This window comes from Poecile atricapillus, chromosome 16 (assembly GCF_030490865.1).
Source record: "Poecile atricapillus isolate bPoeAtr1 chromosome 16, bPoeAtr1.hap1, whole genome shotgun sequence".
Taxonomy (NCBI): Eukaryota; Metazoa; Chordata; class Aves; order Passeriformes; family Paridae; genus Poecile; species Poecile atricapillus.
Window position 1 is genome coordinate 3062279 of NC_081264.1, and position 17918 is coordinate 3080196.

At 44.1% G+C, this 17918-nt stretch overlaps 1 protein-coding gene across 5 annotated transcripts in view; it reads right to left on the bottom strand.

The window, feature by feature from the left end:
• The window catches only part of KDM2B (lysine demethylase 2B), a 106377-nt gene that overhangs the window by 67623 nt on the left and 20836 nt on the right, over window positions 1–17918 (bottom strand). For 4 of the 5 annotated variants that reach the window (XM_058851275.1, XM_058851272.1, XM_058851273.1 and 1 more), the window contains exons 5-8: window positions 14171–14349; window positions 12280–12386; window positions 3598–3691; window positions 2422–2575 (exon numbers count right to left, since the gene is read on the bottom strand). In XM_058851275.1, coding sequence (XP_058707258.1) covers window positions 2422–2575; window positions 3598–3691; window positions 12280–12386; window positions 14171–14349 — 534 coding nt within the window. Of the gene's footprint in view, window positions 1–2421; window positions 2576–3597; window positions 3692–7068; window positions 7256–12279; window positions 12387–14170; window positions 14350–17918 lie in introns of those variants that run through there. The other variant, XM_058851274.1, reaches the window with a different exon arrangement.

The window sequence follows — 17918 nt, forward strand, 5'->3', positions numbered from 1 at the left end:
TTTACTCTCCCCCTCCTCAAATTTAGGAGAAACTCCTAAAAAGCTGAAAAATGCACCTTGGCCCATAACAACTCACTTTGCTGGCAATATTGGACTCAATTCCTCCTTGATACCACAGCTGAGATCACACTCTCAGTGCTCTGCAGGGCATACAACCACCAGTAAAAATCTACTGGCTTAAACTTAATCCTGAAAGGATGATGGCAGTGATGCAGAGGAAAATACCCTGAGGCCCTGGTGAGCACTATAATTATGCCTTCCCTAAGAATGATCCCCATTCTTGTCCAAGTGGTTTGTACTTTCGGGGATTTACTGGATCTACTGCTGATCCCAGATTCTCAGACAAACCTTCCATTTCCCAGCAGTCTGTGATTTCACTGCCTCACTTTTCTTCTTACAGTCTTCTCCACCTACTTCACCCTCACAGTGCTATGGTAGAACTGCATTTCTCCCAAAAATTACTTGAAAGCAGGAGCAGAGCAGGGTATTTTATGTGAAAGGTCCCTTGCTGAAATCCCCATTCACAGCCCAGCTGAGCACTAATTCCTCTACACTTTCTGTGACCAAACCTGTAATTAGAAGGTATTTCCTCATGGATGAGTTGAGGCTGGTCAAGGGTTTATCAGGCTCAATTGAAAATACAGGACACGCTGGTTTTACAGACACCCATAAACAGAATCTAAACACTAAGAACACTTCTAAAGCACATAAAAACCACTTTCAAACATTAACTAACATGATATGTGCACAAACCAGAGCAAAGAGGTCACAGGAATTGACCTGTTTTACACAGCTGTGCTCAATTCACTGACCTGGAACAGCCTTTAATTAGGCATTTCCATACTCTTAAAACAAAGGCAGAAATAATGCCCTTTCACACAAATAAGAGATTTGCAAATAAGTTTCCTAAACAAAATACAGCAGAGCAAAAACTCTTGAATCTGTGAGGTGCTTACAGAGAAATTATTCATAAATGCCTTTCAAATCTGGCATGGAGCCTAAAATGTCTGAGGTATTGGCATTTCTGTACTTGGGGCTTTCCTAAGAAAACAGAAACTACAGTCAAAAACCCATTTGGAATCACTTTGTGTCAGCCACCATGTTACAGCTGTGTCCTGTCCAAGCTCCCACAACCTGCAGTGTTCCAGCTGCTGAACATGACTAAACTGACATACAGAAAGTCTTACTTGTAGGAGGCTTTTCACAGGAGGATGGAGATAAATAGAAGATGCAGTAATGGGATCTAAGCAAACAGAACAGCCACACTCAAACACCCAGTTCAAACACTAACGGCACATTCTGACCTGTTTCAAGGCAAGATCTAATTCCTTTAACAGATTAACTCCTCCACCCTCAAAGTCATTTTGCCTGTCATCTCCCAGGTTGATTCTTAACAAATACTTACAAAGGTGCACATTTGTGGCCTTAACTGATCCTAACAACACTCCTCAGATGACAAGAACATTGTCCCTGTCTCTGCATGACCTGCATTCTGTCTCAAGGGTTAAAAAATAATAATCTGATCTCCACAGAGTAATTAATTCCAGAGCTGAAAAACTACCAGCCTGCCTTTCTGCCATGTAGAAGGTCTACCTATATTTATTTCCCTGGTAAGATCCAACAGACAGAGGCAATGTGTTAAATTATTATAAACTTACGGTCCCATAACAGTCATGGAAAGCAAAGTCTGATATCATCTTAAGTAAGGGCTGTTACACATTCCACCATCCTTAATCCAATTTAGGCAGGAGCAGAAAGGGCTGAAGCATCAGCCTTCAAAGCAGCAACTATTTGGTGGCTTTGCAAGATGAGCCTGGATCATGCACCACAGCTACTGAGGTGGGCAGCAGTATAAAATTGAGTGTGGCTGGGCTGCTGGAAGATGCCCAGATTCAGCACCATCTATGAAATTCTGAAGAGTTATAACAATGAAGCTGTTTCCCCAAGAAGCAACCTGAGGGAGCACAGCACCCACTCTCCCATGGACTGGAATCTCTCTTGAGATCCACCAGGGAGTCAAGACCCACCTCTGGCTATAGATAGAGGCGAAGAAGCAAGTTACTGAACTGCAGGTGAAACCTGCCAGAAGAGATCACAAAAAGAGAAAACTGTCTTTCCCAGAAAGCTAACAGCAGCAGTCAGTACAGCTCTGATGAGAAGTGGTGAACTGACAGCTCCAGAGTCCCAGCTCCTCTCTCCTTTCTCCCAGTACACACACGTGATCACTGCACACACTTCCTCACGGTACATTTTCCATTGGTCTTAATTTCTGGAAAATGAAGCACATTCAGTCCCTGGCCTTTCTTCTGCCACAGCAAATAAAGAAGTCAGTATGGGATTTAGGTGTGAAGAATTATTTTACAGAGAACTGTTAGTAAAACACATTCCCAGTCATTCCAGAAGGTTAGTTAACAGGAATACCTGAAGGAATGAAGAACGTGTAGCCTTGTTTCAGCTCAATTCTTTGGCACCGTTCCACCCTGTCTCCCAGAAAGATATCACTCTGCTTTCCTGAGAGAACCCATTCTTCATAAAGTTCTAGATTCTGCAGAGTAGGTGGAATCAGCCAGAAGATCTAAAAACAAAATAAAGATTTAACTATTACCAACAGACAACAAAAAAACCCAAACAGCTGAGAGACTCCACCAAGCTACCATGTGCTAGGCAAATGAGCTGCTTTCTGCATGAAGCACTTGTTTTCCAGGTGCTGTACACAGAGGCACACACAGACAGCAGCAGCAATTAGCCCACGTGCTGGAAGTGGCTGGGTAACTGTCACTTGTCATCTCTCTTCCAGAAATATCTTACTCAGAAGCTGCCTGTGGTTTACCTGCAGCTCAGAACAGCGTGTTGGTACAGTGGAGCTGTGCTGAGCTACCGAGAGGAATGGGATCTGTACCACTGACTGACTTCTGTTCCCATCATACACTGTCCACACTACAGCTGGGATAAACATCCTAAACCAGGAAAGATGGCAATACAGCTGCACATGCTGTGTATTCTAAGGCTTCTGTATTCTTTAATGTTTCACTTATTGTGCTGTACACAGCAAAGGAACGTGGAATCTCCAAAAGGAACAGAAGCTTTAGCTACAGGAGACTTGTGAGGGCACTCTGACCCAACAAGGGTACACACAGCCACATCTCACTGCAAGACACTTCTGGACCACACAGCAACAGCGAGCCTAAAAGCACCACCACCAGCAAATAACACATTTGGTATTTCAAATAAATCACTTGTTTGTTTCATAACATGAGTGGTGTCCTTTTAGTTCAGTAAGCTCTGTGTATATCAACAAAGCTGCTGAAACAGTCTGATCACTGCCTGATCCCCTCAAGGAAAAAAAAAAATATAGAGAAAAAAGAGGAAAAGAAAAAGAAAGAAAAGAAAAGAAAAGAAAAGAAAAGAAAAGAAAAGAAAAGAAAAGAAAAGAAAAGAAAAGAAAAGAAAAGAAAAGAAAAGAAAAGAAAAGAAAAGAAAAGAAAAGAAAAGAAAAGAAAAGAAAAGAAAAGAAAAGAAAAGAAAAGAAAAGAAAAGCCCTCCCCTCTGTAAGAAGCCCAGAGAAATAAAAACAAATATCAGAAAAGGTTCACCTACCTTCCCCCCACGGAAAACGTGATACCACACTGAAGTGCCACCAAAATCAATATGAAAATCAGTGAAGCATCCTTTCACACTCATCAAACAGTACCTGCAAGCAGAGTGAAGGACAAAAAGGAATCAGTCTGAAACAGTATTTTTCACATCTTAATTTGCAGAGGTTAACTGCCTGTGCAATGCTGCTTCCACCAATTAAGTTTCTGCATTTACAGTACAGGAATTTGTCTCATGGAGGTAACAAGGTTTCTGCTGAAAAACGTGTATCTCCATGTCTGAGTTTCCTGTTCATACAAGAGGAATTAAAGCTTTCAGAGTTAGGGAATAGAAAAACATTAAAAGTTAGGCTGTTCAGAAATATTTCTTATGTCACTGCCAGTCCCTGGGGTGATCTGTTTAATGCTCTCCTTCATTGCTTCAGAGACACAACCTTCACCAAAAGTTGTACACAAATTGCTTCAAAGTTTTGAAAAATCTAATTTGCTTATAAATCCTCCGAAATGTTCTTTACCTACTTGCCACTCATTCCATTTTTGCAAAGATTAGGGGACAGAAACCTCATTTGGCAAACTAACTCCTTTTTGTTCACATTTCTAGGCATTCTGCATCAAAACACATAAAGGACCCAGCTGGCAGCCACACTAAGTATCAAATCCACTATTTTTTACGCCGTCTTGATACAGGATTTGAGCAGTTTAAAGTCTGCATTGCTGGAAAAGACACAAGAGCTGTGGTCTGGCTGCAGGAATCTCCAGCCTGCAGCCACCATCTGTAACTAATGGCCGAATCACAGCCGCCCTCCTCACTGTAGGCACCTTTGCAAACGCAGGAAACACACACCACTTAACCCACTAACCTCTTTTCCTTGTTCCGGTCTCCGATTCATGGCTTTTTTTTTTTTTTTTTTTTTTTTTTTGGTTTGGTTTGGTTTGGTTTTTAAGGGGAGTTATGGAAACACTACCGGAAGGGGATTTGTTTTTTTTTTAAAAAAAAAAAAAAAAAAAAGAAAAAAAAAAAAAAAAGAAAAAAAAAAAAAAAAGGTTTGATTTAAGTGTGTCTTTTTCTGCTCACATTCAGGTAGGAGAAGCTCAGCAGTATGCAGCCGGCGTGCAGAAGTCCCTGTAGATGATAGGCTGGGAAGGACCTTACCATGTGTCTGCAGAAGGCTGGCAAATCAGAGCCACTCTGGGTCCATAAGAGCCGCTGCCTAGCAACCACATCCCGAGCCGGAGTTGACAGAATGATACGCAATGCTGTCATGAAGACAGTCAATTTGTGGGCTTCAAAAAAGGTCCTGCGCCTTCATCTCACAATTAAAACCTCTCCTTGTGCAATTACACGTCTCTCCTCTTGCCCACTCTGGATTTTTTTTAATTTTTTTTTTAATCCTTCAGAAGCAGGAAGAAGCTTTTGCTGCCCCTGGGGTATTTCAGATGCTTCAAAAATCACAGCTAGCCAAGAAGCTGTCTACACTCTCAATATGCTCCATTTCAAAATATGAGTCCTTCCCTCCCAAACACTTTTTTTTTTAATTTCTCCTTTTATGTTTTCTCTACCAAGATGTTGTTGATTACAAGTCAGATAGAATTTAAAAACAATAAAAGAAGCCCAGAAAGGAAGTTGCCTTTCTTCCAGCCAAACTGCAAAAAGTCACAGATTGAATAATTATTGCTCATTAGGAAAAAAAAAAATCAGCATGGAAATTCTCAGCTTGTAAGCAGTGCTGACTGAGTATTAAAGGTTCATGTTGTTTCAAAGTAAAAAATTCAAATCCTTATGGAGTCAACGGAGTTTCCAAAAGGCCAGATATAAAATACATCACATATTAACAACAAAAATTTTCTAGACAGTGCTACCTACCAACAATCACCCACTGAATTAAGATATTCTGCAAGAGCAAACACGGCCTGGGCATTAGCTGGTTTTAACTATTCTTCAGCAGTCAAAAACCTAAACCTGAACCAGTCAAACTGTTTATGTTCAGAGAGGAAACAACAGGATTGAATCCTGTCAAATCAAAGCACTTAAAATTTAGTTTTGTGAGAAAACACCAAAGCAGGTATAACTGTGAACACGCAACTCTTTCCTTTCCTTGTTTTTCCCCATTCTCCCCTCCGTTTTCTTGAAACTCCTCTAAACACAATCTTCACTCCAATAAAGGTGGTTTTAGTGAAAGAGTCACATATGGCGATTAATAAAAACCTGCAAAGCATTTGGAAAATAAACTGTTTTTCTTTCCATCCACAAACAAGCCATGCCTTAATTTATGCTGGTAATCTCCCAGGCCTGCTTTTGTCCAAACCCAACAGCTCCCGGCCGGCTCAGGAGCCTGCAGGAGGATCTTCCGCCATCCAGCTCTCTCCCTGGTTGCCAGAGTCTGGCACAATGCCTTTGCATTGACCTCTACAGCTTCCTCTTCCAATGTACACCGCAGTCACATGGTCCCAGCACACTCCATGCCACAGCTAATCTCAGGCACAGCCTCAGCCAGCTCCTTCTCATCACCAACAGCTGCTAATTTGGGGAACCACTCAACTTTTCAGGGTTTTCCATAACAACAGCGGGGAAAAAAAAAAAAAAAAGAAAAAGAGGGAAAAAAAAAAAAAAAAGCCATAACACAGCATCCATGTTGAAAGAAATCTAGGAACTACATCCCACTCTGTGCTGTGGCCACAGCACTCTGGGCCAGGGCAGGTACAGTGGTTACAGGAACGCAATCCCATGTCAGGCATGGGGATACAACCTGACCAGAGTTACACCCTGAAAACACAAGCAGGGCAAAAGATGCCCCAAGTTGAATATTTTCACAAGTGCTACCACATCCAACCCCTGCACACTCCACTTTATCTCCCTGCACAGCCTCAGTCAGGGTTTTAAAACACGCAGCTGCTTGTAATCTGTTGGGGGAAGCTTCCCGATTGAAGAGTTTGGTTTGTGTTCTCCACAAGCCTGAAATTTGTCCAGTTAATGTATTGTTATTTTGGAGGAAAGATTTGTGATGTGGAGAAAAGGGGAACTTCCCCCTCCCACCCACCCCCCCCCCCCCAAAAAAAAAATAAAAACAAAAACCCCACAAAACAAAACAAACATCTGGGGAAATTTGTTAGAGAAATGATGCGAAGAAATATGGAGTAACCTGCAAACTCACGAGGAAGAACAAACACAGAAAAAAAAAAAAAAAAAAGAGAGGGAGATGATAAAAATGAAGCTAAACCACTAAGCAAACACAGCGAGCTGGGAACACAGGAACAACACAGACACCGCTCCATAAACCAGCGCAGAGCCCACACTCCCAGGCAAACCCACAATGCACTCGCCACGCATCGCTACAAACCCGCAAGCAAACAGAGAAACAAAGACAGCGAGAGCCGCGCCGGGATGCGAAGGCAGCGGCGGGCAGGGCAGGCAGCGGCAGCGTTCATGCACATGGGCCCGGGGAGACGCGAGCGGACGCACAGGCAGCAGCATTACCCTGAGCTCAGCTCCTTCTCTCCCGCAATAGGCACCGCGCACCATACGGCTCTATTCCCTCTGGCATTGCGAGGGCTCCCCTGCCACTGAGCTCAGCCCATAAACCACTCCCAAACCCCAGCAGAGGCTTCTGTTTTTTGTTCGGGCCAATGAGAAAAGTATAGCTCGCTCTTCCTTCCTCCCAGGAGCAGCGCCGGCTGGTTGAAATCCCTGAGCCTGAAACCGAATACCACAGACCCATGAGCCAACTGCAAGTGCCAGCGCGGGGAAAGGCGCGGGCCTCGCTCCCCATCCCCGGCCGGGAGCGACGCTCCGGGTGTCGGGGAGAGCGGCCCCCGGCAGCATCCCGGCACCGCGGGGGCCCTTCTGCCGGGCCTGCGAGCGGGGCCGCCGGGAGGCTGCACGAACAAAGGCGACCTCGGGGCGCCTCGGCCCGCACCGACAGCGCTCCCACACTGGGGCCCTGCAACTGGAAGCCACAAATTGCGCCGCAAGACAAAAGAAACCATTGTCACCCGGGAGGCACCGGCCCGGCTGCCGCCCCCACCCTCGTCTCACCGGGCAGCGACCGGCCCCGCCGCTGAGGGGAGGGCCCGGCTGCCCCGCGGGGATGAGCCCCAGCATCGCCTCACGGAGGGCCCCGGCTTTCCCCAGGGGTGATCCTGGCTGCTCCTGCGGGGAATGAACCCGGCTTTCCTCAAGGATGAGCCCCGGCTCCCCCGTTAGTGATGACGAACCCCGGCTCCCCGCGCTCGGCAGGGCCCCCCAGCATCGGGCCAGCCCTGCCCGCGGAGGGCCGCTCAAAGCCGGCCGGAGCGGGCCCTGTGCCCGTGCCCTGCCGGGACCAACCTTCTCTCCGTCCCCCTCCTGCGGAGCGGTACCGAGCGCTCCCAGCCCGAGGGAACGAACAAAATCGTCACACACCGTGGTCACCACACGCCGTGCACTTCAAACGCACATGAAAGGCCCGGCTGCTGCCCTGAGGGGGTTACGGTCCGAGTCGGTCACACACAGAAACAACAGCCCAGATAAGAGAAGCCAGTTTTCTGCCATGCACCGGAGAGTTTGTGAAGTGCCTGCAAATCACACTTCGAGACCACACTGGCACCAAAGCGAGCGACACTTCCCTTGTGGCACCCTTGGCCGGTCCTGCCCGGCTCACACCCCAGAGTGCCGCTGCCACGAGCGGGGACCGCACAGGGACCCTCGGGTGACCTGAAGAGGTTCCCAGCAGCACAATGAACTGAAGCAAGCTGCCAGCTCTCTGCGAGCCGGGCTGGCTGCCCCTGGAACAGCAGTTTGGTGTCTGGGAGAGCACAACTCGTTTCTTCATCCTGTGACAAGGCTGTTCAGCTCCAGGGCCACCACAAACTGTTGTAAACACTGGTGGTTATTTGAGTTACGTGTGTGATGCTGCAAGTCCTCCGAGTTCTACCCAAAGGAGTACTTGAGACTCATGCACCGATCTGAAGACATCAAATTTTACTTTGCTAGCTTGAAAAGTCTTAACGAGAGCTCACACGTATTGGTCTAATTTTTTGTACTGAATTATACTTACAGAGGTTTTGTATCAAAAGCAATCCTCAAATGGCATACAAAGTGCAGACAAGTCTCTCACATGCATGAGCCAGGGCCAGGTTGTCTTGTGGGAGCTGTGAGCTCCCTCGATTCCCTGTCTCCAGAGGCACCCTCAGCTTCTAATTAGACCACAGCTCAGCAGAGCATTTTAGCATCTGTTTAAATCCATCCCTACTTAGTAAAGGAATGAATAGAAAGGAATGGATGGCTGAACAACAGCCTGGGAGAGGGAGAATAGGGCAGAGGACATGCTAACAGAGCGGCATTCTTTTATGAACAGGTAGATGTTTCACACAACATACCCCATCCTTAACTGAAGGCCAGCATCATTATAGGGACCTATCACAGCAGTGCTGAGATATTTCAAGTAATAGGAAGAATTTTGAAGGTAAAAAGGATGTTGCAGTGACTAAAGCTTTAGTTTTCATTTGTTCCACAGAGCAAACATTACCAAGTTCTCAGAAATTCCTGTTACTGTTTCATGTCCTCAACAGTAGCTATTCATTGCCACTGCAATCTTCCAAGGCTACAAACACAAAAGCTAATAAAGAGGATGATAATTTCAGCAGGGCTATCTCTTGATAAATGAAAAATCAAATTAGTACTTTTTTTTTGTTATTGACTCAGCTGTATCCAGATTGCTTCAGTTCTGGATGAATTTAAACAAAAAAATCTGAGCTTGTTTTGAGCTACCTGAAAATGGTTATGGTGATAATAACAAGCTTCTGCCCCTAAAAGCTGATCTTAAAAGATCATTGCCTTTTTCTGCTGGCTCTTGGTTACACAGCATCTTCCCACTCTCATCCAGGATCCCACGTCTGTGGGACTTTCCTCAGGAACTTGCACCCTGGGATGTGAAAGAGGGGACACAAGCTATTGCCCCACTTAATTCAGTCCTCTAAGGCTCCTGTGAGGTAAGCAGCCATTTACCTACAGACAGAAAAATAACTTCATTACCCAGATTTTTTTTAAGAAGTTAATGGTGCAAGTCCAAGTGCGAGGCAGGGTGGTCTCCAGCGCACGCGGTGCTCCTGGTAACCGAAGCAGCAGATGGAGCGTTCTCTAACTTCACTCCCAGCACGGAACTCGACGTGCAGGAGCCAAGACAGACATTTGTGTCTGGTAATGCCATCTGTGTCTGTGAAACTGCAGCGCTCTCGCTGGAGTGCTTTTTGTTTGTAGGGAACACGTTAATGGTGGGGATGGCATACTGCAAACTCTCAGAATTATGGGAATGCTCAGAACAAGAATGGAATGAATCGATCCCATTTCTGAGCAACAACAGTCATTAATAAAGCATATGAATATGGATGATTCACATAGAAGAATGGGGTGTGTGAAGCAAATGACAGCACTGACTTTTGCCTCCACAACTTAATATGATCTCATGTTAAGGGCTCAAACCCTCTGGATGCTCACAGCAGTAGCTGGAACCAGTATCTCTACAGGAAAGGGTCAAGTTGAATTCCCAAAGATGGAGAAAACCAATCTCTTGAGAAGTTCATCTTTAAACCAGATGAGTTCATGGAAGAGCAATCTCTTTGAGAGTCACTGAGCACACAGAATCCACTTCTACCTCAGGACAGCCCCTGCTTGGACTGCAGACAGTCAAAGTTCAGAAGGTAATTTTTAGGAGTGGCACCATTTTACGCTCATACCGTTCTTACACTCCTGCCAGGGCATCAATGCCAGCACCCAACAGCAGACAGGTTACTGAGAGCCACAGATCTTCATCCTGATCTGGTACAGCTCCTCTTGTGCTCACATACTGTCACTGTTTGTTACTGGTTTTATCTTTGTGGCTTCTTCAGACTGATGAGGGGTTTGTGCCAACAGTGCTGTAAATCATCCTTCTCTAGTCTTTCTGTGAGATGACACTCAGTAGCAACATCCTCATCACTCCAGCTGCATCACCCTCGCCTTTAACACTCACGCCTGGTAACTCCTTTTCCCAACATCAAACTCTATTGTCACATTTCAAGCATTCACAGTCTTTCAGTGTTTAGCTTCCCTGTACCTATCACATCTACTAGTTTATCAAGCTGTCACCCTCCACCTTCCCTTTGCCAGTGACAGCAACCTCCACGACTCCCTGTCTGCTTCTTCATCAGGCATCTCCTGCCTTTCTACCAGGCCACCCTCCACAAATGGGAAAAACTCCATGTCAAAATCTGTTGAATTGGTACGTCTCTAAAATCCCTTTGAAACCTACCATCTGGCATTTCATGATGCAAGTAGTGAACTGCAAGCATATACTCTGCTTTTTCTGCTAAATTCTGTTAGTCATGTTGCTACCTTATCCTTCAAACCATCTCTGCCTTGCTCTGTGTACTTGCTACATCTTTTTCAGCATCTGGAGTGTGCCTGCTCTAGGAAAGGAATAGTTTCCTTTACTTCTTACCTTGTACCATCCATGAATCCTTAGACCCTGAATCATGATTCAGTTTCTTAGCTCTGGCAAATTATAAATAATGTTATTTTGTTGACTAACCACTTGGGAAGCAAATGCTTCTCTGCTGTTGGTTTGTGTGACCTCAGACAAGTCACTTAGGACATTTCCAAATACATAGGGCACTCCAATCCACATCCAGTTACCCTAATGAGCAGTTTGATCTTTTCAAAATGTAGGAGTATCTTTAACTTCCACTGAAATCAGTCGTGCTGAGCATAATCCAAAATTCCTGCCACAGAGTCTCTCTTTTTTGGAGATCTTTACCTTCCAAAATGTTTATTTTTACAGAACAAGAGTAAATGCTACATATCACTTCCTGACTGCACACTCCTTTGTATCTGTTAGTACCAATCTATTTTACAGTTTGGAAGGAGTTCTGGGTGGTTTGCAGAACACCAGAGGTCAGTTTAACAGCAGAGCCTGGGATGCTGCCAGCATTTGGTCTGGCCAATAAAACAAACAGCAGTGAAGGGCTTCCAGGATTACCTGGTGTTCATGAGCCATACAGGTCATTACATCACTAAAGGAACCCTATCTGAGCTGTACTCATTCCCATGAAACTTGCAGTGCACGTTTTGAGGCCCCCAGATAGTTCCTTTTCCAATCACCACATAAAAAGTTTCCAGGAAGATGTTAAAGCAGAAGAAAAAGCAAGGTGAGCCTATGCTTGCCCAAAACCTAGAGCTGAGATAGGCAGAACCAGGACAAACTGCTCTTGTGTTCAGTCTCAAACCTGCTCTGAGCAGGTCCTGAGCCTCGAAAATCAGTCCAATCTTTGACCTTGCTCTTGAAAAAGTGAATAGAAAAGCAAACTGGCAGGAAGGGCAGTGACAGAGTTTCTAGGAAGTCACACACACCTATTAGAAATGGACTTCAAGCTCATTTCACAAAACATTTCTCAGCTTCTAATGTCTGTCATTAGCAGTTTAGAAGCTCCTCAGGATCTGAGCCCAGCCTACAGCAGGACTCTGACTGTAGTGTGTGACATATCCGTGTGATGTGATTTCTTTGGGCAGCACTTTCAGAGAATTTACTGCTTAAGGTCAGTCTGCCACTTTCAAAACAGTTGCTCAAAACTGAAAAATAAAAATGCACTTTTCAAAGAGACTAATCTAAAGACTGTATTCAGCAAAGTTAAAATGATTTAAAGCAGTCAAGAGCAGAGATTTTTAAAGACTTACTTTTTCACTTTGGGGTATTTCATCTCTGAAATAGCATTGGTAGCATCTGTCTGTCTCTCCTTCAAGTGCTGTGGCCACATATTATCCACCCAGTCGACTAAGTCCACCTGAAATGTCACCAAAATCAGCTGTTAGCTCCTGAACACACGGTAGGACATATTCTTGTTGGCTAAAACTCCTCTAGTGACAGCAGCAGATGTTCACACACAGGGAGAACCTTGCTGTTCAGCGAAAGTCCCATGCACCCAACTTGTTAAGATGCAGGTTTTCATCACCACAACTCAGCCCTTTAAAACACAGGGGAAGGAGAATTTTACTGTCAATTTACCTGAGTGCAAATTCTGTCTCATGGGCACCTGTGAGCACCTTCTCTTGTACTATCTGTGGCATTTTTGTAGCCAACAGACTAGAAATTGCATTTATGAACATCAAAATGCAAACATAAAAGGGATTATATTATGCTAATATCTTCCATTTCAAAGAGGAAATAGGACTTATTCCATTAATATCACAACTGTATGTGAAAACAAAACTTGCTTACTGCCCTGATTCTGAAATAATTGTCACATTCTGATATTGCAACCCAGAGTTTACACAACAGGGAACCTAAATCAGATATTTCTGCCTTACATGGGATAAAAATTCTGCAGGATTCAAGGGAACATCTTACACAAATATATGGGAGCTAACTTTGAGTACTGGACTTCCACAACACCCTCTCTTCTACTCCCATGGGAATGCAAATCTCTCTATCAGTGAGATCTAAATATTCCTGGTTTTACAAACAACTGTGCACTCAGGCCATTTTAAACAGCTATGAAATAACCATTTTCACATGATAACAGGTACCTAACTGCGTATTTCATCTCTAAGCACCCAGGAAATTTGCACAGATGTTTTAAAAGCTCACTGAGCACAATGTGTTTAGGAAAACCGGAATCAATTGAACACAAGGAACTCCCCAGAGCACCTTCAAATTGCCCGCTAAGTGTCTGAATGACAGCAAAAATCTGAATGAACTTCTAAATATGTGTTTAATATTCAATTTGTGATCTGTGTATAAAAGAACAAAGAAGTCTAGTTAAGAATTACTTCTACAACTCAGCAATTAAAGCTGTCATTTATTTGTGACCATTCAGGCTAAAATGTGGTGTTTATGTTGTCTTCTTGGATAAAAGATGTCCCCAGCAGAAAAAAGCTGCTGCTGTATCTAGAAAAGGACTTAGAAATCAGGTGAAAAGTGTCAGAAAGCAACACTTCTGTAGTTTTACATCCAACTACATGCTAGCACAGCAGACGTGGCTACATTTCAGAGATAAATGAAATCATCTTTACTAATAAGGTCAGTTTCATGCTAGTGACTCCACCGGGAATAAAATCACAAAAGGCCTCTACCTTTAAAAAGTATGTACAAATCTACCCCCTTCCACTACTGCCAATTCTGACATAGCAGTGATTATGCTGATTTAATTATGTAAACATTTCTATATTTAACAATTGTGTTTGCAACTTTTTTTGCTTTGGAACCCCCTGAACATTTTTTAGGTAAGAGGAGTGTTCATATATAATGAATCCAAGCTTCCTGATAGTTTAAGCTTCCTTAGAGGAGGAAAAACACCAGATAGGTATTTAATTTTGGATGAAGTTTCCCCTAAATACCTTGAGAGGAACTGTGTATCAGTGCAAATTGCATGATTAACAGCTCATCAGGTACCTAATTCCTGTAAATTAAGTTCCACACTCAAGGACACCAGCTTTCTACTTGGCTAAAAATGAGATCCTGACACTAAACGAGCAGGAGTTCCAGACACTTCCCACCACCTTGCTTAAACTCCCAGATTTCTTTCTGGGAAGAAGCTGAAATAAAGCCCATCACCACGGGCTCTCTTACCACGTTGGGGCGCTTGACAATGTTCTCCAGCTTGGTGTGACTGAACTCCAGGCTGATGACATTGTAGAGCTTCTCCCGCTGGGCCTCTGGGGTCTCGTAGTACCTCACAAACTGAGACATGCTCATCTCCACTCCTCTCTGTGTGTTCACATCCATCACATCCACGATCCGGCGGCTTCCTGCAAACACAGCAGCAGTCTCAAAACATCTGTCTTGCCTTTATGTATATATATATTTACATATATGTATATATATTATTTTATATATTTATATTCGTATATCAGTTCTCAGTGAGCACAGGGAAACTGCAGGAAAAGAGGATGAGAGCAGTACCAGCCTCTCCATGGCTCCTAAGATGCTCAAACAGTGAGCAAGGAACTAACTTGGAATTGGAGTTTTTGCCCAATATGACACTGAACAGGTCACCTGGTGCTTCACAGAGATGGAGAGAGCAGTTTCCTCCTTTATGTGAATTGATGCAAGCAGAAGTACATTAAAAACTATGAAGAAGTGATACAATATGGTAGCAGGGGGCAGGCAAGACAAATTGCTCTCCAAATCATACTGCAATTTTCTAAACATCCATATGTCTCTCAAGATGCTTTTACTCATGTACAAAAACTATCCACAAAGAGCAAAACTGCCTTGCATCACTGGGTACTGCAGACTGCTGAACATTCCCAATTCCAGTCATCACCAGTGGGGATGAAAGCACTAAATGCCATAGAGGAGTGAGCTCCCAGTTTGGATCTCTCCACAAAAACTACAGGCCATACTTTCAGCTCCTGGAGTGGCAGACATACAAGTCTCATTAGCACCAGAATGTTGAGCAGCAGTTTTAGTCGAGCCTTCAGCTTTACACAGATTAATCCACAATCTTCTCTTTGGCCAACTGGAAGGTTTCACCTCTCCCAGCAATTTCATCATCCTAATTAGCAGTTCATTTGTGTGAGAGCGAACAGGAGCCCATGAGAGACATGCCTCATTTCCAGGAGAGGATTCCAGCAAACAAACCCACAACACTTCCAAAAAATCTCTCCAAAACAATTTTCACCGCCGAAGAAATAATTCAAAATAAATTGCATTAATACAAAATGTAGGGCTGATATGCACCATAGAGGGAATTATTAATAATTACAGCACCTGGCCTATCATGTGCTTGGGAGCAGTATTTCAGCAAGAGTGATAGCTTGGATTGCTGCTCTCCATTACAAACATTCTTAGCCCCTGATAGCAATGACAGTGACAGATGTGATAATGATTCTGCAAAGGAACTCAAGACCATAAAGCTTTGAAATCAAAAAGAAAAATTTATATAGTGTAAATCTGGAATAAAAAAAATCTGGAATAAAAAAGCCTGTCAGTCAAACTCCTCGTTCCAAGGCCAGGGAACAGGAGCCCGTCCTTGGGCTGGGTTTGGGACTCTGGAGCGTTGCCACCTTGAGGCAGGATGGGGTGAGTTTAGTTATGTGTGAAAAAGCACAAGAGTCCTTAAATTTGGCATCTGCGTGTCTGAAACAACACACATAAAATCTAGTTATGGGTTGGAGGGTTTTGTTGTGGGTTTTTTTAACTGGAAGCTTTACTATCTAGAGGAATGGTATTTTTTCAATTCCACAGGTTAGCAGCTGGGGTGGAGTCCTGTTAAACAGGCCCCTAATGAAAGCCATCCTGATCTCTGCTTCCAGAGCCTGGGATCAAAGCTATGGCTACAGCCCAGAAGGGTTAAGGACACAGATGCTGAAAAATTGTATTTGAAGGGCTGCGTGGCTGAGCCTGGGATCTGCCATATTTTAAGTCTAGGTTTGATCTCAGCTTTGCTGGAAGCAACCTTGTAGAGCCTCTCAATTATCCTTTCCAAAAGAAAAATCAGCAGTTACCTGATGAATTAAGAATATGAGGAGCAGTTCAATAGCAGGATTGTTAAATGAACACGATTATCAATTACAGGCAGAAGAGCTTAAGATTTGAATTGATAATCTCTTGACTTCCAAATTAAAGAGTAATTTGAGGGGATGTTTTTCTCTTAAGGCACAGTACTGTCAAACAAGCCCATACATAATGATTCTTGGAGTACTGCTCACAGAATTTGAGATGTATAATTACAGGTTCACATCCTGGTGTTCACTGCCCACTGCACAGCAGCTCTGGCTCACTGCCAGCTTTATCTCTTCTGTCCTGAAAAGATTCAGCTCTTTCTTCTATCTCCTGTTCCTAGTACAAGGTGAAGAAATATCATCTAGGAGAGTAAAGAACAAGGGAATGAAGCACACAGAGGCTCCAAAAAGTGATGGCAGGCTGAGAGATCTCAGGTCAGGCTGGATTTCTGAGCAGCTCCACAAACATTTTACCTTTATCCATTTCCATTAACCAATTCCTAGGCATCCCCTTACCACACTGTCACTATGTTCTCAAAGAAGGGACCCCACTCTGGGGCAGCCCAGCAGGTCCCATCAGGATCTCAGTGACCCTGGCAGCCTCTCACCCTCCTTCCCATCTGTCCCTCACTTCAGCTCATCATCCACTGGACACGGATTAACAGACACCTGGAGCCCTGGCAAAGTCTCTTACTGCTGACAGGGGAATTGCACTATGCACCACTTCACCCTTGACTTCTCTGGATGTTTTTCCAATAGAACTCTGGACTGGGCAATGTGGGATTAAGAGGCACTGCTTCATCTCTGGCAGCAGATGTGACTCAGAGGCAGAGTGGTGATGCTGGGGGATTTTACAGCCTAAAGAAACATCTTCCTCTCCTGCTGCTTGCTTATGGAGCACAAGTAAATCCCCAAAGGATCACAAAGACAGTAACTAAGAAACAAGCTAGTGCCATCTCTGACAAGGGGAGCAGACAACAGCAAGAAGGAGGCAGAAGAATCAATTGCAGGGATGTAAGTTGGAAAAAACATCCATCAGGATGAGCTACAGAAGAACTGTGCTTTACTTAAAACCTCAAAAACATATCAAGTTACTCCAGCCCATGTATTAGTAAAAAATCACCATTAAAATTAAGGGGACAATAGCATATATAATATCAGTTTCCTTTATTTAGAGGCCTAATGACCAAGACACTGTAAAGATTCTAATAGATTGAATTGTACAACATTTCTATATGCTGTAACATATTTTTTTTTTTCAAATAGAAATGAACATCTGGAGGAAAAATTACTTGTGTGGGGTCCCTGCCTCCCATTGCCCACCCTAGACAAGTTGGTTTGGTACAGAGAGTTGGTCTTTTCTGTTCTGGGCTTCTTCTTAAAACAAGAGCAACCAAGGAAGCAAACCTTGTCCCCTTGTCAGAGAGAGAACTGCCCTCCAGGAATCCAGGCTACACAGGCGCCTTCCGTGCACCAGCAAATGATTTCCCAAATCACAGCTCACCAAGCCCACCCCAAACATTCAGGAATGATGGGCTCCAGCTCTGAAGTCATTCAGCAAAGCTCTTGTTGATCTCCCCTGCAGAGATCACCCACACTTCCTTTCAGGTATAGAATATTATAACAATTTTCCAGAGAGGGAGCAGGGAATGGGAAATGCTGGGACTATAATAATCTCCTCTGTTGTCCAGCAGCTGCCATTTTTTATTTCTAACAAGTGAAGCACTGCCTCCCCCTGCCCTGAGCTTCAGTTTATCCAAGCTGCCAGATTCCAGCCTTCAGCATGGCCCATCCTTTTCCATGATGTGGATTTAGCATGGATATTTGGAGCAGTGGAAGCAAGGCAAACATGAACCACACAGCAGAGTATG